The sequence below is a fragment of the Melospiza georgiana genome, chromosome 14, assembly GCF_028018845.1.
Source record: "Melospiza georgiana isolate bMelGeo1 chromosome 14, bMelGeo1.pri, whole genome shotgun sequence".
Taxonomy (NCBI): domain Eukaryota; kingdom Metazoa; phylum Chordata; class Aves; order Passeriformes; family Passerellidae; genus Melospiza; species Melospiza georgiana.
Window position 1 is genome coordinate 14400828 of NC_080443.1, and position 26790 is coordinate 14427617.

The 26790-nt window shown below is 50.9% G+C and overlaps 2 protein-coding genes across 5 annotated transcripts; both read right to left on the minus strand.

Annotated features, from left to right (window-relative positions):
- Positions 1 to 990: 990 nt before the first annotated feature.
- TPPP3 (tubulin polymerization promoting protein family member 3) lies at positions 991 to 4226 on the minus strand. The gene is made up of 4 exons (XM_058034138.1): positions 3878 to 4226; positions 3259 to 3597; positions 2076 to 2229; positions 991 to 1835 (listed from the first exon to the last, which is right to left on the minus strand). Exons 1-4 carry the CDS (start codon positions 3892 to 3894, stop codon positions 1647 to 1649), a joined length of 699 nt encoding a protein of 232 aa, XP_057890121.1. The 5' UTR covers positions 3895 to 4226; the 3' UTR covers positions 991 to 1646.
- A 4711-nt stretch (positions 4227 to 8937) lies between these two features.
- Positions 8938 to 26448, minus strand: ZDHHC1 (zinc finger DHHC-type containing 1). Of its 4 annotated transcripts, none has more exons than XM_058034327.1 (11): positions 26348 to 26448; positions 25028 to 25246; positions 23137 to 23312; positions 22429 to 22530; positions 21420 to 21544; positions 20928 to 21086; positions 18101 to 18198; positions 13276 to 13361; positions 12556 to 12649; positions 11494 to 11602; positions 8938 to 11064 (listed from the first exon to the last, which is right to left on the minus strand). In XM_058034327.1, exons 2-11 carry the CDS (start codon positions 25244 to 25246, stop codon positions 10787 to 10789), a joined length of 1446 nt encoding a protein of 481 aa, XP_057890310.1. In that variant the 5' UTR covers positions 26348 to 26448; the 3' UTR covers positions 8938 to 10786. The 4 variants fall into 4 exon arrangements, with proteins under 4 accessions (XP_057890310.1, XP_057890309.1, XP_057890308.1 ...); XM_058034326.1 differs by having other exon boundaries at positions 11494 to 11599; positions 18086 to 18198; XM_058034325.1 differs by having other exon boundaries at positions 18086 to 18198.
- Positions 26449 to 26790: the final 342 nt, after the last annotated feature.

Genomic DNA, 26790 nt, shown 5'->3' on the forward strand with positions numbered 1-26790 from the left:
GGAGCTCCTGGTCCTGACCAGGGCCACACACACAGGCAGGGAGGAGTCCTGTGGGCCCTGAGCTGCTCACCTTTTCCCAGAATAATCTTCCTTTGCCAAGCCTCCAAGGACAGGGCTGAGACACCTCCCCAGACCTCAGGGCATGCAGGGCAGCCTGGCCCTGGGAATTCTGCAGCTCATTTGTGCAGCTGGGCAGTGGAGTCAGCAAAGGGTTAAAGTGCCCCGGCCTCTCCTTTCATAACAATTTTTTGAGGAACTTTGGCTGTTCAAAAAGAGCCTTTAGGAACAGACAGCCACAAACTCCCTCCAACCCCCTCAGAGGAGAAAGGAGAGGGAACATCCCCCAGCCCTCACTGAGGATGGGCTGAACCCAGCCTGGAAGAAGACAACCAGAGCAGCTCTTCCTTCCCCTGTGTTTGCAAAGCAGTGTCTGGGATGCAGGGGTGCAGTGAGTGAGCCTGTGCCAGCCTCATGTGTGCCCCTGACACCTCCCTCACGTCCTGGGCAGTGCCAGTGCCACACTGAGGCACCCGGGATAACCCTGTGGTTATTTAGGGAGCCTGGCTGTGCATGGATGACCCCGGGGGTGGATGTGCAGCTGCAGATCCCGGCGTGCCCCCCGAGCAGGCAGGCTCAGCCGTGCCCGGGGCCGGGCTCACAGCCCCACACGCGGTTCCCTGCACTCTCTGAGTGACCATCCCGTCCCGTCCCATCCCAGCCCATCCCATCCCGTCCCGGAGCTGCCGTGCCGCCCTGGAGCCCGGCCTGTTCCCAGGGATGGTTACCAGGAGCTCCGCGTGTGTTTGGTTGCAAACAGAGCAGCAGCGGGAGCCAGGCGCTCAGAGTGTTTGTGTGCCTGCGGTTGCTCAGGCAACTCGGGGCCAGCCAGGAGCTGCCAAACCCTCGGCGGCCGGGCCAGCTCCGGCACAGCTGCCCCGGGCGGCCGAGCCCCCTCTGTCCGGCCGGGCCGTGAACAAACCAGAGCGGAGCTCAGTGCGGACGGGGTTTATTGCAGAGCCGGGTTACAGCGCGGGCCTGCAGCATCCTTTGGTTTGGGCTTCACGAAGGGAGCGGGAGCCAGCGGGGTTCGGGTCGGAGACCTTTGCCGGTGGCCCGGCGACACCAAATGTCGCGGGTGCATCCCGGGCTGGGCCGGGAGCAGCCCCGGCACAAACGGCACCGCAGGGTCTGACCTCGAGCGCCGGGGGGCGGCAGGGCCGGGCCGGGCAGCCCCGGGGGAGGGCAGGAGGCGGCTGCGGTGGAGCTGCTGCGGGTTAAGGCAGGTCCCGGAGGGAGCGCAGCGGCGGTGCCCGGTGGGACGCGGAGGGTGCCCCGACGGCCGGGGCTGAGGTAGGGCAGGTGTGGGTGCCGGCGGGCAGGGGAGCCCTGAGGAGCGGCGCTGTTAGTGCGGTGTGGGCTGCGGTGACAGCACGGGGGACACGGAGGGGATCACAGCACGGGGGGGACGGACGCAGCGCTGGGGCAGAGCTCTGGGCCCGGCGATTTCCCCGATCCCGCCAGCGCCGGGGGCCGATCCCGCCAGCCCGGGCCGGCCCCAGCCCCAGCGCGGCCTCCCGGGCCCACTCACGGGCACGTCCCGGGGCTGTGACCGAGCCCCGGGCCGGGGGCACCACGGGCACCCGTCCCTACTTTTTGACTTTGGCGTCGTAGGTGCCCGCGTTCTTGTAGGCACTGACGTAGCCGCTGGTGTCCACGATGTTCTCCCGGCCGCTCTTGCCCTTGCCCTTGCCGCTCTCGTCGAAGCGCTCCTTGTGGGAGCCCGTGTACTTGGAGGTGTCCGTCAGCCTCTCCACGGCTCCCACTGTCTTGGCTTTCTGCAGTGGGACACGGGACATGGCAGACAAGAAGATGCTCCATGCCCTTCCCACACAAGTCCCATCCCTTCCTGCCCCACACCAAAGACCCTGCTGTGCCCCCCGTGCCCTATGAGACCCCCAGGTCCCCCCTCACCCAGGGCCATGGGGTCTCCTGGAGAGCATCTGCACAGGGGGCAGAGCTCCATCCTCCCCTCCTGCTGACCACTCCTGCTCCACAGCCAGGGGCTCCTCACTCACCGTGACACCCACGTTGATGGGCTCCTTCCCTGCCACCAGCTGGCAGATGGCTTCATAGGCCTCCTCTTTGCTCTTGTCCTTAAACCTCTTGGGGGCCAGCTCCTCCAGCGCCTTCTTGAACTCCTCGTAGTTGATGACACGGGCTGTCTTCCCTCTGCAGGAGCAAAACTCAGGCTGTCACCAGCACATCTTTGGGCTATGCCTCCAAATGGGATGAGCTGCATCAGAGGGACCCTGACTTTGTCCTACCCTCACCCACTTCTGAAATTCAGCTACAGCTGAATGGGCTGGGCGCAGCTGGTGCTGAGCTCCAGGAGCTTTCCAGCCACATGCTGCTGGAATCCCTGTTACCAAAAACCAGAGTGCATGGAAGTGCTCTAGGACTTGGTGCTGCTGTCAGGAGAAAAGTGCATCCATCCCCACTGCTCCCAGCCTGCCTGGGTTGCCCACCCCACTCTCTCCCCTGGCAGGGATCAATCCTCCAGTCAAATTTGGAAGGACATGCACAGAGCATCTCTCCCCTGAGCTTCTGGTTCTCATCTCTGGGCCAGCACAGCAACCTGCTCTCCTGCACCCCAAAAACCTCCCAGTGCTCAGCTCCATGTTTCCCAGCCCAGGAACATGGGAATTCCTGGAGAGAGCACATGGAGGAAGCTGGTTCTCCACCTGTTTCCACACCCTAGTGGAGCATGAAACATCATTGTGTCTCCAGGGACCCTAAAAGCAGTTCCAGGAGCCTTTCAGCCCTTCAAGCTGCCCCTGTGACTGCCATGGACCAGGATCCTCCCCAAGCTTGGGCGTTGGCTGGCCAGGCCCAGGGAAGGGCCACATCACACGGGACAACCCTGAGCACCTTCCTCTGCTCCCTGTGGCACCTCCTGAGAGATGGGAACCCGGCAGAGCCAGCCAGGCCCACCCCAGTTCTTGGAGTGGGAGCAGGGGCACAATCTCTGCACCAAATCTGAGCCTCCCACCCCCAAATTTGGGTTGATTTATCATTGGGTCTTGCAGAGGCAGCCACACCTCCCCCCTGAAGGTGGGACACTGCAGGACAGCTCCCACAGCTCCGTGACAAGCGGGATGGACAGCCTGGGCACACAGCAGGGGGAGCAGAGCTCTGTGGGGACCCCACACCCAGACACCCACACCCTGCCCGTGCTGCAGAGGCACCCACGTCACTTACTTCACCTTGGAGAAGACAATGTCCACGTCGGTGCTGGTGACGCTTTTGCCGTCGGTGACTTTGCAGTCCTTGCACAGCTTGGCCCAGTTCTTGCCGTTCATCTCCTGCCCCGTGGCCTTGGTGTCGCCGTAGATGGCGAATTTGCGGAAGCTCTCCTCCAGGGACGCCACCTCAGCGTTCCCGGCCATGGGGCTGCACGACGGGCCCGGCACACCCAGGCTCCTGCAGGCGGCACGGCAGAGCTCGGCGGGCTGCTCGAGGCCCTCGAGGAGGAGGAGGAGGAGGAGGAAGGCTGGGGAGGGTGGAGGCTCCTCAGCAGGATCGGGGCGTTGGCAGCACCTGCGGGTGAGGGGCGAGGGCTGGCAGCAGGCTCGGATGAGCCCCCAGGCCGAAAGCCAAGAACGCGCCTTGGGGAATGGAGGCTGCTGGTGGAGAGCTGTCAGCAGCGAGGCTGCCGGCTCCGGGGCTGGCGGGGAGTGAGAGCATCAGCCTCAGCCCCGGAGTGAGAGCATCAGCCTGTCCCTCGGGAGCCCTCTCCGGGAATGACGCAATGCGTCCGCCTTCCTCCCGCTCGCTCGCACATCGGGAGAAGCGGCCCCGCCGCTGCCTCCAGCCCCACCTCTCCCCTGCCTCCATCCCCTGTGCGGAGCTGCAGCACCCCGGCCTGCGACTGCCCCGGGGCTGGGCCAACCGTGATGCCCTGCAGGGTGACAAGCGGCCAACAAGTCTCTGTTCCCCGTGGTGGCACTGTTGCTGCTGCTGTCCCGTCCCCGCTTGCCATCGCCTCGCCAGCCTCGCCCTGGCGGCTCAGCATCCCTCACCCGCAGCATCTCGGCCGGGACTGGGCACGGCCATATCTGGGGAGCTCCAGCACCCAGGGGGTTCTCCGGCACCCCGAGGGGCAGAGCGGGTGCCTCGCCCGGTGGGTGCCCGGGCAAGAGAGGCTGGCGTGGGGCCCCGGAGCCTCGGCGAGGGCCGGGGAGTGGTCCCTGAGACCGTCGCTAGGGAGGATGGGCGTTGCCTGGCGACCGTCGCTAAGGAGGCGCGGCGGGGCGGGGATGCCGCCGGTCCCCTCCCGGCCGGGTCCTCCCGCGGGCTCCGCAGCCCCGGCCCCGCACGGCCCCGCGGGGGCACCGGGGCTCTCCCGCCCGCCTGGAGGTCACTGCGGGTGCCGGGGCAGCGGCGACCCCCTCCCGCCCTCCCCCCGGGTTTCCCCGCTCCCTTTCTCCCCGTGCAGCGGCCCCGGGACGGGCACCGCAGGGGTGCGGGGTCCCGGTCGCTCGGTCTCACCTCCGGTCCCCGCTCCCCTCCCGGCGCCGCGCTCTGAGGCGGGCGGGGGCGGCCCCGCCGCCTGTTTAAGGCGCCGCCATGGGGACGGGAGGGGCCGGGCACGGCGGGAGCGCCCTCGGGGCGGGGACAGGAGCCCGGGCCGCGCACCCGGACCAGCTCTGGCACCCGCCACGAGCCCATGAAGCCTCTCTGCTTCCCCCCGAGACCCGACCGGCACCTGACCCGGCTTTCCTACAGCCCACAAGATCTCTCCATCACCCCACAAATCCCCAGCATTGTCCCACAAGGTCCTTTAGCACCCCCCGGGGCCCCACCGTAAACCCACGAGGTCTCTCCCCCATCCCCTCAGCACAGGCTCCCCCTGGCACCCCGGCTGTGCTTTACCCTGCCCCACACAGTCACCATGTCCCCCATAGAGGAACGCTGCCCAGGCTGAGCAGACAATGCCAGCCCCTCTGGTGTGACCGTGGTGAGCACCTGTGGCCCGGTGGGACACCCTTGGAGCAGCCCCATGACCACAGCAGGGCTCCCTGTGGGTGCTGAGAGCTGAGGCAGTACCCAAATATTGTGGTTGTCATGGAGCCCCAGCACAAGCCACATCTCTTACTCACTGCCCCACCTCAGCTGTTTGCCCAGAGCCTGCTTTGATCCCCGTGCCCTCCTGGCATCGCCCGGGGTGCAGGACATCGTGGGTGATCAGCTGCAGCACCAGCAGGAGCTGTGCAAGCCAGGACACACAGCGTGAGATTTGCTGCTGCCTTGGGGGTCCTGAGGACAAATCAGCAGCTTTGGGGACTGGGAAGTGCCTCAAACATCAGTATTTGGCACCCTGTGCTCTGTCTGCCCCGCTCCCTGTGCGGAGAAGCTGCAGGTTGAGGTGCCCCCATGGCTGAGCTGCCCCAGGGCATCAGTTCTGCTTGTGCACCCAGAGCATCTTGCTGTGGGGCACAGCCCCAGTGACAACCTCCCCCACTTGGCTGAGGGGTACCTGTTCTCTCCTGGGACACTGCTGCCTGTTCTTGATTGGACAAAGCCATGAGCAGCCCACTCACACTGATTCTCTCCTGGATTGGGGTCTGGAGACCTCCAGAGGTAACCAGCAGCCAGCTCTGGGAGTTTGGGATCACCAACTTTACCTCTCACTTCAGAGAGAGGTAAAGCCCTCTCACCAGGGCTGGTGCCAGAGGCCCCAGGTGTGTCACAGCCCCTGGCCCCTTTGGGTGGGCCCAGCTGGTCACACACACAAAGGACCCCCCTTCATTATTCCCCCAACCCACCCTGAGGCCCCTCAAGAGCTGCTCTTTCACAGCCGAGCCAGAGTGGCAAGGACATCCTGGAGGGGACAGTCCAGAGAGGGAAGGGCAAGTGTGGAGGCTCACCTGATGCCAGAGTCCAGGCAGATCTCTCCAAGTGTTTTTCTCTCTCTGGATTGTCCTGGTAGAGCTCAGAGATGGCCAGAGAGCCTGGGAGCTGCATGGAGCAGGTGGCACCAGGAGGACTCTCCTTGTCACACATTCTCCTGCTCCTCACAGACTGTGAAAGCAGGTTCCAAAGTGCAGAGGTCAGAGCTGACAGTGCCTGGCTGTGAATTGGGAATTTTAACCAGCCTTTCTGCAGGCCAGCAAGGACCCAGGGGTGTGATCCCACCTGCAGGAGGTGGGGAGGAGCTGTACTCTCTGTTTTAAGGGCAAGGGAATAACTACTGCCACACAGAGGAGGGTGGTTAGGTCCTGATGAAGGTACAGCCTCCTCCTTAGCTTGCTCTGCAGCTCCCCACCAAAGCAGGTGTCTGGCTCTGCTTCCAGCTGACAGCTCCAGGTAACATCAGCTGGAGCACCCAGCAGGACTTGGCAGCTGTGGGCAGCGTGGGAGCCTGGATGCTCCGAGCCAGCAGCAGGTGGAAAAGGACTTGGACATGTGGACAGCTCCTCTGTAGGAGCTTCAGCTGCTGCTGGGGCTGCAGAGCCAAGGAGCCGAGCAATGGCACACGGGGAGAGCCGGCTGAGGAAGGGGGCGCTGAGCCGCGGCTGCTGAGCTGCCCACGGGCTCGGGTTGAGCAGGTCGGATTTCGGTTCCTGAGGGCTGGGGTTTGTTGTGCGTTTGCTGTCACCATGACAGCCCTGTTGGGACGGAGCGTGGTCCTTGGCCGGCTCCCGCTGTTCCTCACGCAGCCCGGAAAAGGAAGCCCGGGAGGAGGCCGTGACTTGGTCCGCAGCCCGCGGCACGGGCAGGAACTGAGGGAGGTTCAGCTCCTGTGATGCGATGGAGGAGCAGGCACACGGCTCAGGGCTCAGCTCGCCGGGGCCTTTCCCTTCTAACCGGGCTCAGGATGTTCCCAGGCTGTCTCCTGCCCCAGGGACACAACGAGCCGAATACCCCAGCGCTCACCCCGCACACAGCGAGGCTCACACACAGCTGCAGCCCCGAGGTGCGGGCTCGGCCGCTTCCTGCTGAGCCTGTGTCCCTGTCCCCACCTCACACACAGCTCGGGGTGCTGTGACTGCTCCGGGTGCAGCTCAGAGCTTGCTCGAGGGCACAAGCACAACCTCCGAGCACCCTGTGTGCTCACCCCCATCCTCTGCCCCTCGCTGCCCCCAGGCCGGGCACCGCAGGCCCCTGGGACTCATCCCGTTCCAGGAATGAGCTCTGGCTCGGCCGTGGCTGGGGTGGGATGAGGTTATGCGGGAGCGCCGCTTCTCTAGCGCGAGTTGCTACAAAACAGAGGGAAGTGTTTCGGAGGTTGTGCAATATGTACACGGTCACCCCAGCAACAGCGTGTCCACAAGGCATTAGCGGGGCTTAGCTGCGGCTGCTGAGCGCGATGGGGACCGGGCCGTGCCGTGCCGTGCCGGGTGTGCCACCGAGCACCAGCTGCGGGCGTGCCATGCACGGCTCCGGGCACAGGAGAGGGGGAAAGCTCCATCCCCCGGCAGGAATTTCCTTTTGCCCACCCTGCAGCTCAAGGCAGCTCATTGAGATGCTCTCAGCACGTGTCAAAAGCAGTGCAGGAACAGAGTCCTACAAAATCATTTCCCAAAGGAAGGTCCCCTTGACTTCAAAGAGGAAACAAAGAAACTTGAGCCAGGCTCAAAGATGAAAAGAACCACGACGTGCATCCCGTGCCAAGGTGGAGGCTTGGAGCAGGCACTGCGGGGCCTGGCACAGCTGCCAGACAGTGGCCAGGGACCATGACATGATTTCAGAGGATTATGGAATGCTGTCATGCTGCAAATCATTGCTTCTTCCTAATAGAAAGCCACAATGTCTTGTGGTGGAAACAGCTGGTCCAGGGCACTGCCTCCAGCTGGTGGGAGAGTTCACACCCTGGCAAAAACCTTTTATTTATTTATGCTGGAGAAAGTGCTTGAGGATGTCCGACCTCAGTTTGTCTGCCGTGACGGGGAGCTGAAGCATCAGGACTTCTGCTGTCAGGACCTTAACCCAGCTTTCCTATGGCCTTGGGCTGCAGCCTGTGGTCATTGCAACCCTCTGGTGCTGAGCCCACGACTGCCCTGCCCATGCTGGACCCTGCAGCAGCACCCCAATGTGACTTGTTCCTTCTGCTTGCTGCCACAGGTCTGCTATGGACATTCCTCATGCAGAGCAGCAGAAATGCCATTGGCACTTGAACCTGCAGGGTATCAACATCAAAGGCCCAAGAGGACAAAAGCAAGGTTGGGAAGGAGAGTCCAGGAGCCAGAACTGTCTCAGCCTCACCATTTTCACTCTTGGGTGCTCACTGTGCATCTTCAACAGCGCTCTTTGGATGTGGTTGTGGCAAAAACATAAACTCCAGCTAATTTCAGTCACCATGTGGCACAGACAATCCTCCTGCTGCTCTTGAGGCTTAGGAGATCAGAGCCCAACCCTGGCAGTGCTGGGAGCCCATCCTGCTGGAGCCTGGCTCTTGGCTCAGCACCCAGCTGCTCCAAGGCACGGACACAGCCTTGCATGTTTGGCAGTCTTGAGTTATTCAGCAGAGTGGAGCAAACGTTGCAGCTGAAGGCAGCAGAAGGATGTGCCTGGACATCTGACAGCCCAGGAAACCCAGCTCCCCTCAGCCCAAAGAGCACAGCAGCCTTTCTGCAGCACAAGGCAGAGCTGGCTGGGCTCCTTCCTCTGGTGCTCCAGCACAAAGACCAGGCTGGGGTACACAGCTCAGGGAGATGATGTTCTGGTCGCTACCCCTCAGGGAATACACTCCCATCTAACACACAAAATGCCCTGTGGAGAAGGGACTGCTGTCACCCCCACATCAATTACAGTGCTGAGCCCTTCTGGGACTGCAGAGGTTCAGGGAGAAGTGAACCCAAACAGCCTGGGGATCATCAACAGGACAGAGCCAGCAATTGCTGCAAAAGAAAGGAGGAAACTATTTAGCAAAGAATATAGAAAATTTTATTGTGGCCAGAGCTACCAAAGAGCTCCATACATGATTTTGGGACAGATTCTGCATGGACAGAGTAAGAAAACACACAAGGTCTGCTCAGGGGCACCTGCTGAAGAGGAATTACCAATGCTTTCTGGTGGAGGGGCAGCTGGCCTTGGAAAACCATGAGCCCAGCATTGCTGCAGGACACAGTTTCCTTGGATGACAGCAGACATGAGGAGAAACAACAGGAAGGGTTTTGTCTAACTGGAGCCATAGGTGAGCAATGCCCTGGTCTCTGCAGACACCCAGTACCATGTCTGCTGGTCCACACTCACCTGCTTCCCCAAGGGTCACACTGCCAGAGGGCACCACTGGCCACAGCAGGCAGGGAAGCTGCAAGGAGTGTGACCACAGGCCAGCCCTTCCTGCAAACTGAGACAAAATGACTTCAACAGCTACATGAGACTTGACTTTTTCTGATCAACAGATGGTGTAAATTGATGAAGAGTCAAAGCTCCTCATCCCAGTTCTTCCAGGAGACAAAAATCACACAAGAGAAGAGTGGTAAGGCAGCCCTTTAAAACACTCCCAGGTCTTTCTCTCAGGCTAGACTCTCCCATCAAGGCTGTGAGTCCAGCCTGTCTGTCCCATGCTGACTGTGCCCAAAGAGCCTTTGGCCCCAGATCCCTGTCCTGCTCTGACCCAGTTCCAAGGAATGCTTGCAGACTGAGATAGACAGAGGGAGAACAGCTTACCTTGGCTCTCACAGCACCATGCTTTGTCCTGTCCTTCCTTAACCTGCACCCACCATAGGCTGCAGAAAGGTCAGTTGTGCCTTCCATGCATCAAAACATTTTGAGGGGTGATGAAGACTCCCCTGGCTTCCTTTTCTTTGCTGGTGCACCTGTTTGCTCACAGCACCAGCAGTGTGCTGTGCTGGGATGTGCCTGGAAATGTGCATCCAGCCATGCCAGTGCTGCTGCTCAGGGCTGTGCCAAATCCTGTCAGACATGGCCATGCTGGTGGCTGCTGAGATCAGCTGGCTGCTAGGCAGACTGGGCAGACTGGGCTTGCTGAAGGCCCAGCCTCAGCACTCAGCCAGGAATCTGGAACAGGGCATGCTGCCTGGGGAAGCCACGAGGGCAGGGAGAGCAGGATGGCAGCCCAGACAGCTCTCTGCAGCTCAACCCCAGCACAGGCTGCTGTGGCTCAAGGCACTGCCCATGTGCCCCACTGTCTGCTGCGGGATCTTTCTGCATCACACACACACCAGGATTAGCTGTGGGCTAATACAGATCTGGCAGGCCAGGAATTACAAAGGTTTCAGGCCCTGCTGTATCCCAAAACTTCTGATGAGAATGCTGCAGGGTGGGGCACCCCGGGCTGCTGGGAAGGGGGAGCAGGTCAAGCTATGCTGCCTTCCAGAGAAGATGCTGGTGGTGGGCTTGGCTTGAGGGTGCACAGTGGAAAGCGGTATAAGGGATGGGACAATCCTGAGGTTACTCCCTGACCACCTGCTGAAGCTCCTGAGCATGATCCAATGACAGGGAGTAGGCAGATGGAAATACAGCTTTCAGGGAGCAGGGAATGGCAGAGGTGCAGCCTTGTTCTTCCCCTTACACTCTGCTGGGAACTTACTGCAGTACCAGCATGCAGAGGGCCAAGAGGGGTTGGCCCTTTCCCAGGCAAAGTTGAGCTCTCATGAGCTACCTCAGGTTTGCCACCTTGCTGCCTCCTGCCTTTGGCTGAGGATGAGAAATGTCCCACTGCAGCCTGACAGCACATGCACAGTGAGGGGTGAGTCCTGCAGGGCTCCACCCAGCACTAATGCTGCTCCCAAAGGCCGTGGCTTTGGAAGGATGGTCCCTAGGCCGCTGTGGTGCTTGTCCTTATGTCCTTTGAGCATGGATCCTGTGTGCCCACGTGCTGCTTGCTGGTGCATTTTCTGTGGTCAGGCTCTGATGTGCTCTCACTGGGCTGGGGCTGAGGGACAAGAGGTTCTCCACTGCTCTTACTTACAAACACAGCAGGAATCTTAGAAAAAAGCTCCAGGTCTCGTTCCACGTGTCTGTCCTGCTGGCAGCTTCTCCTTTTGACCTTGTGCTCAGAATACAGATTCTTCTTCCTGACTCCTCTGGGATTGTCTGTGGACAAGGGACAATGTTGAGAGTTGCCTGAGTTATTCTTAGGAGGCCCTTGAAGAACTGGGCTCCCAAGGCAAGTCTGAGCCACAGGAATCTCATCCATGGACTCAGCAGACTGTGAGTGATAGTGAGCTGGGGGTGCTGCTGCCTGGATGAGGCCCATGCTGCTGGGGGACACAGCAGCTCTCAGAGGAAAAGCTGGCACTAAGAGCTGAAGCCTGTGGGAAGGTGAGGTGGCAGCAGCCGTGGCTGGGAGCTCTGAAGATGGAAATAAAGGGAGAAGAAATTCTAAGGAGAGAGAGATCTCTCAGCCCCACAAAGACATCAACAAGCCCAGGAACTCTGCTCTGGCTGATGCACTAGTGTTAAAGCAAATCATACATATATTTATGCAAGATTCAGTAGAAGAGCTGACTGGTGCACTCTCACCTGATGGGTGATCTGGGAGGGAGAGCTGAGGTGTAGCATGTGCTTTAGATCCACTGTCCATTGCAGAGGAAGAAACTTTCTGCATTTTCTTTCTTCTTTTCTTCTGCTGCTGTGAAAGCAAGTAGCCCAAGAGAAGGGAAGTCACTCACCAGCCCAAAGTAATGAGATATATTTTTTGTTACCTCTTTTTAATTCTTCCTACTTTGAATAACAAGCACTAGGCATAACCAAAGTCCAAGAATATTTTACCAATAAAGACTGAGATACTACAAAGCAGTAACAGAGAACAGGGATTTAATGAACACACCCCCACACTATCTGCATACAGTGACTCTCTCTCTGTGTAGGTAGCTTGAAGCTGCTGTCTCATAGAGCTGGGGGTTGTATGAGACACTGGCCACTTGCATTTGTAAAGCCAAACTAGAAGAGGGAACCAAAAGTCACACAGCACAGAATGTCCCAAGAAAGGGACAGTCCTTGTCCTAAATACAGTATAGATGAAAACAATTTTTTCTTACCATCTAGATGGCAAGACTGATTAATAAGCTTGGAAGAAAGAGGAAAGGCACTACCACCTGCCATCTGAGCAAGAGGAGAGAGCATCTGGATGCAGATACCTGAATATCAGGAGCCCAGTCTGAGAATTTGGAGAGCTGTTCCACACACTCCAGCTCCATATCCACACACACCATGTTTCACTGGGAAACTGCTTTATTTGAACATTTAAACTGTTGGGTTTTGCTCCACAGAAACACACAGAGCTTCTTACAACAAAGCAGCACAGTCAGAGTCACTGAACTGCACTGGGGCAGCAAGGCACTGGATTACAGCTGTGTTACAGCTGTGAGCTTATGAGGGGACTGGAGGACAGCTCTGATTGTGCCTGTGAGCAGGGACAGGAGAACATCACCTGAATTTGGTGACTGCAGGGCACAGCCACACTCACTGAGGGGGGCAGAGCCTGTGTGAGCAGGGTAAGCACAGCCTGCTCTAGAGTGAGCATGCCTGAGCACCTGGGTGGGTTGTGAGCAGCACCTTGGGTGTGGGGCAAATCCTCCTTACCTGAGAAGGGGCCACGGACTGAAGAGATGGGGACTCAGGGGATGAGCTCTGCTTGGGGTCACCCTCTTGGTTATGGACATAGAGCTTTGGAAAGCTAAAAACACAGCAGACACACAAGGTGATTCCCTAAGGCAGGACTTAAGTCTGATGCCCTCTTTGCCTGCACACACAGATCAGGCTGATCACAGCCTCCTCTGCCTTACACAGCATTCCCAGCAAAACTGCAGGGGAACTTCTGCATAATTGTGCAAAATAAGAAGGAAATCCCCAGGGACACAAGTTAACAGGAAAAGACTAATTAAGAGTCAAGGATTCTGTTTTCCCATGAGTGCTTGCCTGTGTTATAAATTTGTAACTGTTGTGATGTATTTCTTCACAACCCGAATTCATGTAATTATAATGAGCTCAATAGAGGAGTTACAGGACAAATCAGCCAGCCTTAAAGTAATTTAATAGAAAGCAGTTTGCTATAAAATATTTAATATAAAACAGCCTAAACAGAATAGTCTAGGAAAGATATTTTCCCAGGAGAGGGAAGGCAAGTATTCCTGCAGGTATCTACCCTCCTGAAACTCAAAGATTTCACCATGCCTTGCTCAAAACACTGGTGCTCCCTATCCTTCTAAGTACTTTTGTCTCAGGGCCCATTAGTGATCTTGATAGCAACTTCCCATTCACCACAAATGATGCTGGGAGAATCTTTTCCTTGACTTTTCTCACCTTTTTCCTGCAGTTACTGCTGAGAATTCCTCTACTCGAATTCCAGGGTCTGTATAGCCAGGATTACCTGACAATAACTCTGCTTCCTGGATAAAACAAAACAAACAACATCTTCAGACTAATACAGAGGGGAGAAGAGGGATTTTCATTACAGATGTACTCTTTCTCCTTATGCCAGATATCTTTTGTGCCTATTGGTAGCATAGCAGGAAACTGAAGCTTAAGAAGATGAAAAACCAAAGACTGGCACAATTAGAAGTCCTTGATTAATTTGTTTAGTCCAGTCAGTATTTCATATGACTCAAAACCAAATCACACTTACAGAGATCAGCTTAGTCATTTCTTGGGAGCACATTCAAAATACCACTTAAAGCTTCCATTAGTTACACAGTCCAATCTGAGGAGCTCTGCAGTGAATGTGTCTTTTAAAAAATGTCTTTTAAATGCAAAATGGAGGTGAGGAGAATGGAAGCATTAAATATACAGGAAAAACATAAAGTGTTTTTCTATTTCTTGTGTGACCCTGCGTGGTTAAGACCTGATTTTTAAAAATGAGTGTGATGTATTGTTTATTTGCCTCAGGTATGGATGAGCTCAGAGTAATGACAGCTGAATTTGAAAACTGCATATTTTCAAAAACATCATAAGTCTCCTAAATGCAAGTGCTGCATTACAGGAAAGGACCCCAGTTCTCCTTCAAAAGCACCCAGTTAGGATGGTCAGAGTACCAAGGGATGAAGAGTATGAAGCCCTGTTATCAAAAAAAAAGATAAACCATGCTCAGAAGGACCTGGACACCACTTAACAGCTGCTTTTAAACTTAAATAATCATCAAGACAACTACTTCATAAGTGTTTCACTGTGCAGTGACTATAAAGATATTTTAAAGTAACTTTTAGGTTAAGATTTAAACTGTGATAGGCATTAGCTTCAAAAATAGCTAAAACAAGCTCATGAACATCTTTTTTTCTGAAGAGCCTGATCAGCAAATTTGAGAAAATGAAGTCAAAGTTGGACACGGCACAAATGAGCTCCTGAGAGATCCAGGGCCTCTGCACTTGAACAAATTCATAAACAATCAACAAAAGAGCAGAGCAGTGAGAAGCCTGGTGATGACACTCCCTGATGTCAGGCATTAAAAATGAAAGCCAGCCGCAAAGAGCTGCGGAAGATCTTTGCAAGATTGAATTACAGGGTGCTAAAATGGCACAAAAAATCAATATTGCTAGAGGTAAAGATGGACAGCGAAGCATGTGGGAGAAGCAGTTTAAACTTTAAATACAGAGCAACAGTCTTTGAACTGGAAAAGAACCCATGGAGCTGCACATTCAGCGACAGCCAAAAAATAATTTCAGATGTTAGGAATAAAAACACAAATAAAAGGAGAAAAAAAAATTCAGCTATTTTGTAGGTGGTAACATAAAATCTAAAGGGAATTTGTTTATAAATTAAAACCATGTTTTTCTGACTTAAAAATTTATCCAAATGCAAGATTAATAATCTGCAGAAATTTACTACATGTATTGCAATTGGAACTTGTAACTCAAGTCACATCATCACTCATCACCAACAAAGTGTGCACAATGTCTCCTCAAGCTCCTTGGGACATTTACAATCAAGATTTACATTCAGGCCTCATGCACCTGAGTCACAAGGGAAGGAGACCAGACACAGTCTCGTGTCACTGTGAGTGTACAAGGAGGACATGCAGGTCTTTTCAGAGGGAAGCAGCTCATGGCTGAAATGAGCTGCAGCAGGAGACATCCCCCTGCACAGAACAACTGAAAACAATCAGGACTCAATGTCCACAGCACACAAACAGGACTGCAGGACTGGCATTTCAAGGGAGCTTAATAAATGATTCATCTTGAGAATAACATGGACAATTTCTTTCCAAGCAGGGAATGAAAGAGCCTTTTTAAATCCATTTTGTTCATTTCAGCCTTCTATAAATAATGTAGACCCAAACCAGCCACATAAATTAAAGTAAAGCATTAGAGCTGACTACGAAAACAAATGAGACTCAATCAGTAGAAAATACATTCCCTCAGAGTGTGACACAAGCTACAGCCACAGCACAGAGCCCAAGCCTCCCTCTGCTCCCAGGCATTTAGCAGGAGAATCAGAATCCTTCCTCTGCAGCATCAAGACAAGGCAGCCTTTGCAGCTGGGCTGTCAGAATTCAGCTGCTGCTCCTGCTGGAAGCAGACTGCTGGGCTGACACACTGCCCAAGTTCTGTCCCTGTGCAAAACAAATCCTGGCCACATTCACCCACTGCCAGCTGTGACCACCCCAAGGTCCATGGTTTACAACCCAGGATGGATTCAGCCCTCACTGCAGCTGCCCTTATCAACCACCTCAGTGTCAGGAGTGCCCTGAAGTGCTGTCTGCCTGGAGGGGAAGCAGAACTGAACAGGAAAAAAGAGTTCTTGTCCCAAGGAAGGTGAGTCTGTTGCAAGTGTTGAGGCTGAGAGTGAAGACTAAGTTTATCTTAGATCAACATTGGAAGAAAGCAACAATTCTGAAAGTGTAAGGGAAGCTGAGTAAAATCTGTGTTTAGTATTTAAAATCAAACCCCACCAACCTGAATCAGTTTCCAAAGCAAGTTCAAAGCTTTAGGAATGTGAGAAGAATCACATCCCAGCTGGCCTCATATGAAAGCCAGCTCCCTGGCATGAATGCAATTATGCATTAAAGCACAGGGTTTGGTTTAGTTTATATTTCTTTGGACTGCAAATGACTGCAGAAAAAATGGTTACTTGCACATCCTGCCTTAGGTATGGTAATAGAAGCAAAGGCTCAATGTGCCCAACTGTTCTGCATTTTTTGTGACACCTGAACCACTTAAATGTGCAAAATTAGGGCTCTTATTTTGTAGATCCTACAAGTACATAAGAATCCTTTATCCTGAACAAGAATCCTTTAACTTGAACATAGCTGAAGACTTAACCACAGACCAACATGGAGAACTGAAGCCAAAACCAACACCCAAGCTTGAATAAGGCTCAAAAACAAGCATTAAAGGGGAAATGCATGTTTCTTCTTAGTCCCTAAAATGAATGAGCAGTTCAGACAAAAGTGGGAAGAGGATGATTTCCATTTTATGCTTACAACATGTTGGATCAATTACAAAGGGTTGCAGTGTTCAAGCTAAAGAAGGCTGTATTCAACACAGCTTACAAAAGGCAAGTCACTTGGTGTCCTCCTACTCCAATCTGTTTGTTTGTGTTTATCTCTGGTTGCTATGTAAGAAACAAGGAAAATCTAGTGGGTTAACATTTTTCTTAACAATGTTACTGGGCATCATCCAGTCTTTCTTGTTCCCCAAGGTCCTAACTGCAGTCCTGAAACATCAAACTCCTTTTCACCCTGCTCCTTCCAGACTTGCTGCTTCAAATTAACCATATTCACACATATCTAGATAACAACCAGTGCAGACAGGAGAACAACACAGGACAGGAGAATACCAACATCCTAAAAGTGCACACACACATAAAGTGCACCCCTGTTTAAATACATTTTCAGTATCAACTAAAATTGAATAACTACATTATTAGAGCTAATGCTTTATTATTGTTTTAATCTTCATAGTAAGCAAAGCTCTGTGAAACAAAGTGCCAAATATTTTTGTTGTTATGGAAACCTCTGTTTAAACTGAAAGTTCAACTTTTCCAAAACAGTAAAAAATATATAAGAAAAGCTAGGGACTTCATATTATAGAAAAGTGAATGAGCTCACTTTCCCCTTTGCTTTGATAGGGAAGAACTATGGATGAATCCAGAGACATCCCAGTATCTCTACAGAGAATACTTGGAAGAAGCTTATATTTAATTAATTTCTTATTAAATACAAAACTGTTTGTATAGTAGATAACTTACCTGCATAAAATGAAAAATTATACATGACTGAGAATCACAGAATAATTTAGATTAGGAAGAATTTTTGGAAATTTCTGTTTAAGCCCCTGCTGAAGTCAGTAAAGAATATGTTCAGTCAAAGTTTGAGTTAACCCAATAATTTATCAAAATAAATTACACTGAACCTCTCAATTCAGAGTCTGATATACTTGCCTCAGCAGAGCCTTAACAGCATTTAAGAGCTTGTAGAACTCTTTTTACAGACATATAGATCAACATCATGCTAATAACAAGGACCCATACCATTGTACAGAATAATTTCAAAGAAAAGCAGATATATGGGTCATTTCTGAAAAACTGGTGTCCTTTTAAGATGGTGAAATTACTGCTGCTCAGTGATTAGCTTCAGTTTCCCCAGCCCTAGAGCCTGTCTCATTTGAAGCCATGACACAAGGCCCCAAGACGTGCAGTGCCACCCAAACAGATGGTCCTGTCCTTTTCAGGGAAAGGATTCTTCCCACTCTTCAGTCACCTTCCTTTGTGCTGAGCCAGGCATTTATGTGACTACTTGGTGAACCAATTGGGAGGGAGCTGGGCCAGCTCAACTGTTTTTCTAATAAAGTTTATTGTTACTCAGATGAGTTCCCCCACCCTGTCCTAATGAACAGCTGTGCTGGCAGAAGAGAGGAGATAGTGCAGGGCCCAAAACAAGTGGTGGAGGAAGAGAGTGGGTGGGATTGATTCCTTTGAAAGCACTGCTTGCTTATACCTAAAGTGTTCATGGAATTACAGGCCTTGCACTCTTTCACATCCTACTCAACTCCATCAAAGTATCAAGTCTTATCTCTGGCAGCTGCCTTTAAAATATGGAGCACAAGAAAGTGAAGCAAAGTTTACACAGCAAACAAACAAGGCTGGTTTTGGGAAATGGGCTGAAAAGTAGGATGAGCACCTGACTGGGTCTCACTTGGGAGGAACAGGACTCCTGTTTCTTGTCCACCTTGTCTGGCTGCTGCTGGGGACGCTGCTGCAGGATGTACTCATACGTAGTCAGCTTGTGCCACACTGAAAGGGAAGAAAGAGACCTGTCAGCACAGGAAAGGCCCCTCCCTGACTGCACTTACACAAACAGGCTGGATAACTATACCATCAAATAGTAACTATAAACATGAAGAAACTCATAATCCAAGCCAAAAGCAGCTGTGCTCTGTACATCCTACTATATCCTTTATTGTCACCATCACAATGCTTTCTTATAGTCCTGCTACTCTGAAGTGTCCTAGAATGGTACAGCCTTCTATACTGTAGTTATTTGTTCAGTTCATTTCAGGGCAAATCCATTATTCCTGTCTAAGAGGTTTAAGATCTGCATTGTACAAACAGCTCAGTGAGCAATCAGAAGGTATTGCAGAAGGTGGTGCTAAATGGAGAGAAGAAATGGAGCAGGTCAGAGTGCCCTGCAGTGATTGAGACACTTAATGTGCAAACCAGTGAGCATCAAATGCACAGCTTGCCTCGTGCCAAACAGATGTGCCCAGAGTTCACATGTCCCTGACTTCATGAGCTCTCCAGGTGCCCATGCAAACACATCTGCTTCCATGGGACACTTCTGAGCAACTTGGTTTCTTCATGAGACCCAAAGGAGTCCAAAAAGCAGACGTTCTTCCCATAATGACCTTAAGTATTTTTAGAGAATAAACCCAGAAATGGATGCTGAAAGGTTTAAGTGCACAGCCTGATGGTTATTCCTCCTTTTTACAGGAGTTAAAGCAGATGCCTAGGATCAGCTGGACTAAAATCCTCCCACTGCCTGAAGACATTTACATCACTGATATCTTACTTCTCAAAACCATGCCCTTCACAGAAAAGTGAGGGAGAATCACTTTATGAATAAATAAAAATCACCTTATGAAGGAATCATAATCACCTTATGAACAAATAAAAAATCAGGATCCATTCAGCCAAGAGAGAACACAGAGATGAATGTGAGTCTGCAGCCAAGTGATTACTTAACAGGAACAGTGCAGGGTGCTGGCAAGTGCTCCTAGAATGGCACCCTTTGCTTTCTTTAAAAAACAGAACATTACTTCATAAGCAAAGGCCTATTATCCATTTTTCATTTGGATTTTGGTGGTTTCTGAATACTTACAGTGTAACTTTTAAAATATTTTAATAGAGCTATTTAGTTGAAATACTACATTTTTGGCCAGATAACACTGCAGCACATAACGTGCAAAATATAATCAGTCTGTGAGTAACCCTATATGCTTTCCTATATTCCCTACTATTTTTTCTTTTTATTCTTTTTATTCTACTTTTATTCTAATGTACTTTTATTCTAATGTAATAATGTTGCTAATTATAATTAGCAACAATTCTGTTTTCACGTAAGATGGAAGATAAAGATTTAAAACTGGGCCAAAAGTAGAAGTTAATTTGGCTCAAAATTTATTCTGAATGAGGAAAAAGAATCACCCTAAGACAAGAGCAGCAAAATCTCCCCCAAGCCCAGAGCACAACTAGTGGCACACACAGAGATTTCTGTCTGTCAGATAAAGCAGGTCATTATCTCAGGCAGGGAGCACCCTCTTGTGGAAGCTGCACACAAGGACAGGATAAATACTAGGATTAAACAGAATAATCCTTTTCCATTCAGGAGAAACCTTCCTGGACCTTTGTTATGCTTTTTGTCTTTAAAAAGTGCTAGATCAACCTTTCAAATCTCCAGGAAGTGCCATTAACCCAGAAAAGCCAATTGTCAATTCTGCCAAGGAAGTGAAATTGCAGCATGCCCAAACTTCAGACAAGCTCAAAGAGGCTGTAGAAGAAAATGATGGTCAGTGTCCTCACTGGGTGCACTGTCCATGCCAGCTGGGAACACTCCCTATCAAACACCACACTTCAGCAGTGTAACTGTTTTGCTTCTGGAGCCCTGCTGGTTTGTGCTGACCTAGTTTGTGTTGGCATCTGCAGGTCTGTTAACTGAGAACCTGAAAATCCATCCAAGGATCCTCTGTAACCTCTGTCCTCACTTCTCTTCCACCACATCCCTTCCTTCCTATTTCTGGCACCACCAACTACTGCAAATGTAAGATCTTTCCCTATCATGACTTTCATCAGCAGCCAAAAAGCATTGGCTTAATTTTAGACGATGGCTGAAAAAAAGTTTTTGATGCCCATTTCTACATAAACAAACATAAATATTCTCTCTTGCCAGAGCAACAAGCAGCAGATCTAAAGAGAAGCCTTTCTGAAAGCCTCTTCCTCTGGATTCCACAAATCTTCTTGTATCAATATGGTACAATTTCCATAAATTCCAAAAATTTCCTTAACCTGGATGGCAGTGCTCCAATCAGAAATTCAGCTCCGTGCATCCACATTTCTCTGGGGTAAGGGAAAAATACAAGCTCTTTCACACAACAGAAGTACTGGGGAGCACTGTGAGGAGACTCACAAAGGCCATATATGGGGTTAATCTGAATCTGCCATCACTGGTACCAAGCTGGGATGGACCAGTTCATCCCACTTGGCCTCTCCAGTACCCTACCATGTGCTTTCAGTTTCAGGACAACATAGCTTAAACATGGCTACAGAGGCCCAACACAGGCCCCACATTACACAAGCACTGATAAGCCTACCTGGTACAGGGGGGAATTCAGAAATATAATGTTAAATCCCAATTTTACACAATGGGTGCATATTAGTGACAAGGATGAACACCCAGTGAATGCAGGATGAGCAGAAGATAAGCAAAAATGAAATGGGGGTATAGATGACAGGAACAAAACACCTACAGAGATAGATGTGAAAGGTCAAGAGGTGGCCCAGCAGGATCATGGTCACTAGGCTCAGAAGAATGAAAATCCCAGCTGTCACCAAAATGGCAGGTGCCCGAGTCTCAACAGGAGATGCAGGAAGAAACACAAACCAGCGGTCCATGTGGTTCCTCAAAGCTGTAAAACAGAGTTGGAGATAAGTAGATTGCCCAGGTATGAATTATCTCTAAATAAACTTTAGAGCTGGAAATCCTCTTAACTCAAAAGTAGCTGCAGACCCATTGTGCACTGGAGGTCTAAGAAATCCAGTGTAGCAGGGCTTTTAGGAAGAGCAATTAGCTCTGTAAGGAAAGACATTCCATCTAGCTGAGCAGAGATACTCCAATAGAAATATAAAATGGAAGCAGTAAGGAATGGAATTCCTCCTCAGTGGAAAAGCTGACAGAATCCAAACCCTCATCAAGACATGCTGGCAGATCCCCAGGATGCTGATGTGGAGCACTGCAGTACCATCAAAGTGCTGGTCAGAGCGAAGCACCGCGGGGTCCACGAAGAACTCCACAAAGACATAGAAAGCGACGACCAGTAGAAGCCCCAGGCCCAGAATGGCAGACAGCACACTGTTCAAAAAGAGCCTGCCAGGAAAGGGAGAGCTCTCAGTGCCTTCAATAACATCACACAAACAAATCAATATCCCAGCCTCTAATAAACAGAGATAGAGGCAGCTATCTCCAATTACTGTCACGCTTTCTTACAGTTCTGATAGATACTGGTGAACTGCTTTACTTATTATTTGTAACTCTGAGGGACTAAACTGTGACCCTTTAGTGCAACCATGGTTACAAAACAGTAGAGTATATCTAGGACAGACAAAGATCTCCCTTGCACAAAATCTGAAGTGCAGTATGTGTCAAAGGCAAATCCCTTCCCAATCTGCTTCACCAGCCATCAGTGTAACACAGCATCCAGGAACAACACCATTTTGCTTTCCATGGGTTTAAGTGCAGGAAAGTAAATTAAGAAGCATCAGTGACAGTCTCCTTATTCTTATCTCAGACCTGGCATGGATTAGAGGTCCCTATATGCTGCTGTGACTCCTGCCAACTGGCAAGTCTTGCAGGGAAAGCTCGTGATCTGGATGCAGGTTGTTTCAAATTGGAACAGCACCATCATGGTTCCATTCCTACTTCAGCTTTCAAAAGCATTAAGGACACTCAGTTAACATCCTGTAAGCATTTCCTAATACCAAATAGTAACTCTATGCTCTCTGTTTTTATTTACAGATGTTCAGCTACAACATTCTAAGTTCAGGAATTTTATCCATGGTTATTTGAATGATTATGCTTGTATTTTCCATCTAGTTTTCTCATGACTGATTCTATTCAGCCAGGGGATAAAAGAAAAGTGGTTCTGCAAGTCTAAGTACAGACTGGACTTGAGATACAGGAGAACCCTGGAAAGAGAAGAAGCCACATTATTGATGCAGAGTTGTGCTTCTGCCACAATGCCAAGCTCTTACCAGTAATTCCTCTCTCCCACACAGTTGTTGAGCCATTTGCAGTGATGATCAAAGCCACACACACACTTGTTGCAAGTTCCACAGTGCTTTGACTTGGCACTCCTGCCAAGGAAAGGGTGGCATTAGCATGGCAGCACCAGCTCATTACTGTGACTTTTCAGTGACTCAGACACAGGGGGCTACAGCAGCAGAGATCCTGGTAACAGTGAGTAAACCTTCTGCATCAGGAGTACTTCATCTCCCTAACTTATCTGTCACTGCTGCACCACAAGCCCAAAATTCGCTTTTCAATGCACTGCATTATTTTTAATTTGGAGATTGTTGAATTCTTATTTGAATCCCTTCAGCAATTCTACAGAGCTTGGTGTTAATGCCTGCCCTCCAAGCATTTCCTGCAACTGGCCAGCATCCAGCCAGAGACAAACACACACACACAATTTACACACTGATAGGTGAAACACCAACACCCAGGGAACATGGCACACTACAGCCTTCTCCACACAACATGAGCAATGAAATAAAACACAGAACCCTGTGTGCACATTTGACAGAAGGCCCCTACCCACCTGAACCCTGCCACAGCATGAAGCTTAACTTGCACTGTAGCAGTTCAGGGGCTCAATTTCAAATCTTATAGTCTCACATTAAGGACTAATGGTGAAATGCAATGGTGAAGAAGACAGGGCAGGAGAAAGAAGAGCTACTTACACATCCACATCACAGACATGGCAGTGATGGTTCTCAATGACATGGGCGTGTTGGTTACGGTTGAAGGTGGCCAGAGGCCCCAGATAGTTTTTTTCTCGCACGTTTGCATCCGCAGGATCAATTGAAACTGCAGTAAGATGAACAACTAAATGGTAGATAAAACACACTCCTGGACACTGAAGTACACAGTTAAGGATTTAACATGTCTTTTAATCCTTAATACACAAACCTCACACAGATGAAAAATTTGCAGCATAGAATTAGAAATTGCTATATAACTGACTGCAGCACATTAATCTGAGCTCCATTGATAGAGATGTTTGCCTTGTAATAAATATCCCTGGAAAAAGACAACTAAATCTACAGGAACATCCCTCCCCACTATGAACTACTCTGCCTTGCAGAAGTGCCTTTCCTAGCACAGAATATCTCCCAAAGTTACCTGTACTTACCAGAACCTGAGCACAAGTACAGGCTGCTGACATAGGTCCAAGTTTCTCAGTCCATACAAACTCCTTGGAAAGGAGTGCACATGCCCTTTCACTGCACCAGACTTTCAAGAAAAAAAAGGTCACATCAAGTTGATTACCTTGCTTTCCTTTTCCTTAGAATCCCAGGGAAGAGGAGCACACCTTTAAAGCAGGCTCCTACAAAGGATCCAGAGTTTGTTCATTGTTTCTATACACCCAGATGTGCACATCATTAATCATACTAAGACCTACAGAAAATAGATCAGTGTAGTAAGTTAAAAAAGGAGGCTTCTGAGAGGTCCAGCTCACTGGAGATCTGATGGCTGGTGAAGCAGATTGGAAAGGGATTTGCCTTTGACACAAAAGAGACGTTAGTGCTTTATTAAATGGAAGTAAAACTTGAGGAAATATTAATCTGTTTAATGAAGAGTAACTTTAGATTGCATTAAGATATTTGGTAAGCAAATTCACAAGGTTTGAACTGTGATAATATCAAGGACTTGAGCAAGCTAAGTAGATGTTAATTATATTAATGTCTAAATCTTGCAGGTGTGAAAACTATAACAATAATAAGCAAAATCATCCCAAACATATCCAAGACTTAGAGGCATCTGTGTCAGATGTACAAATGGTGTAAGTGTACACCCCATCCCTTTAGAACAAGGTCTGGTCTTGAGGAATTTCCTTCCCTGGGCAAAGGTGATAGCACAGTGGCACTGGGAGTACTGGGAGCACTGGGATCACTCCCCAGCTGCTGCAGGCTGAACAAGCCAGGGGTCCTCAGCTGCTTCTCCTCTAGACCCTTCACTGTCTTTGTTAGCTGTGTACTAAACTGCTGCTCCTGACTGTCTCATAAGAGACCTCTCCCCTGAGGTTCACACCACACCACCTTGTGTGCCACTCCCAGATTTTCTCCTGAACACAGGAGAGTGCCCAGGGAGGAGATCCACTGTGAGCCACCACAAACAACCCCTGATCCAACCACGAGCATGCCAAGCTGCTTTGCATGACTCACCCAGCCAGCACAGAGAGGTGGGGCTGCCTTCACAACAAGGATGTTTCAGGAGGGGCTTTTTTGTTTGACTTCCCTCAAACCCTGCAGCATAGCTGTAGAAGAATAATATAAAGCAAAGGAGACACACAGGCAGAAGCAAGCAGGCAGCAGAAGAGCATTGGAGGCAAAGGCAGTAACCTTAATGGAGAGTGATGAAGCAGAACATCAGTGACCTAAAGTGAGGATCTCAAAGCAATTGATTTTTTTATAATCAGGAGATATCCAAGAGGATAGTGACAGTTCAGAGAAACATTCTGGCTCAGGTGCTTCTCTCCTATGCTGTCTGTGCTACCCAACAAGTGCTGCGTGCTAACAAAGCCCCAGGGACAGTTTGGAGCAGCCCTGCTCCCTCTCCATCCAAGGATACGATGTAACCCGCGGGCAGCCAGTGGCGGGGCAGCAGGGGAACCAGGATCCCAAAGCCAACCAGAGCAAAGAACAGGAACAGCAGCCAGGCAGTGACCTGGAACAGGTGCAGGGGCCAGCTCCAGCCATTTCTTCGAGCGCGCTGGACCTTCACCTCAGGGACAGCTTCGCCCAAATCCTCTGGAGCTATCTTATTGTGGGGTTTATTGCAGATATTCATCTACAGAAATCAAACATAGAAAATAAATGATGTGAAACAAAAGTGCTGTGACTGAGCCCTGGTGCTAGAGAGATGCTCCAAGGCAGACAAAAATGATGACACATGTGAAGAGAAACAGCTCGGAGCTCAGAAGCAATTTCTCCTTTTTTATGGTGGATTATTAGGTGCTGGTTTTCACTTGCCACAGGGCCAGGAGAGCTTCTAACAACAGAGAGTTGGGCTGCTCTGCTTCACAGAAAACTTGAGCTAGCAGGGAGAGCAAACCAGGCAGGAGATCAAGGGCAGCATCACAAAGCCAGCACAAAGGAGCTCTGCTGGACCTGAGCTGACTCAAGGTACCTCTGCACCACTCCTACCACTCCTTAGTAACTAAAGAGGATTTAAACTAACATCTAACATGACAAACAACTTCAATTAGTGTGATTAACGTGCACAGGAGAGCGATGAAAGAAAAGGAGGAGGTCTCTGGCTCACTTGTGGTATTTTTGATAATGGCTCCAGTGCCAGAACAATTCGCAGGGCTGGAAGAGAGCAAGCACAGCAACTGCTGAAAGAGTGAGCAGGGTAATTCCAACCCTGGTATGCCAACAGCCATTCAGACCCTGGTGAAGGGCTGGAAATGTCTTTTTGGGTCAACTGGTGGAGGAGTGGGTAAGAACAGCAGAGAATATAATTTATGTTCATCAGCATGGCCTTATCAATACATAGGCTGGAATAAAAAATTCCTAACTTCACCCTTTGAAGTAATTAACAGTATCTGCCTGCCTTCACCATTTAAGTTGCTACCGTACAACTGGCTCATCTCTGATTGGTAATCTAAATCATTACCAGTCATGTCATCCTTTTCTCATCAGGCTGTAGAAAACTTGCTCGTGCATCACTTTGAGCTACCTATTACAAAACCCACAGTGGGTATGCCTGGCGTACCCTTATACCCAGCTCCAGAAAACACTGAATATAAAAACCAGCATGAAATCACTATGAGGGTAGACAGAGAGAGAAGCACCGGGACGCAAGGGCTGGGTCAGCGGTTTCCCGAGCAGCCACTCTGCTGAGAGCCGCGTAGACCCCTCCCGCACTCCACCACCTCCCACCCCTCACCTTCTTCCCGCAGAAGCGGTGGAGAGCGGCCCCGGCCCCGCCTCATGCCCGGGCAGGGCGCGGGGCCCCCGGCCGAGGCCTCCACGGCAGCTCCCGGCGCCTCCGCGGGCCTCAGGCCGCTGCGCCCGTCGCCATGGCAACGGCTACGGCGGCGCGCAGGGGGCAAAACGCGCCGGGCGCGATCGTTCCTACGTGAGATTTCGTCCTATACGAGCCCCGGGGTGAGGTCGTGTCACACCCAGGGAAACTCTGTCTGCGACACTCCCCAGCCTTCCAAGCGGCGACATTCCATACAGATGGGGCTGGAGATGCCCAGTGAGCCAGAGGTGGAGGCTGGTTGGGAGCTAAAGTCATCCCACTCCTGGAAAATTCCCTTCCCTGTCATATCAACTAGTCTTTATGGCATGAAAATGTAGTATTTTTATTGATATATATATAATCAG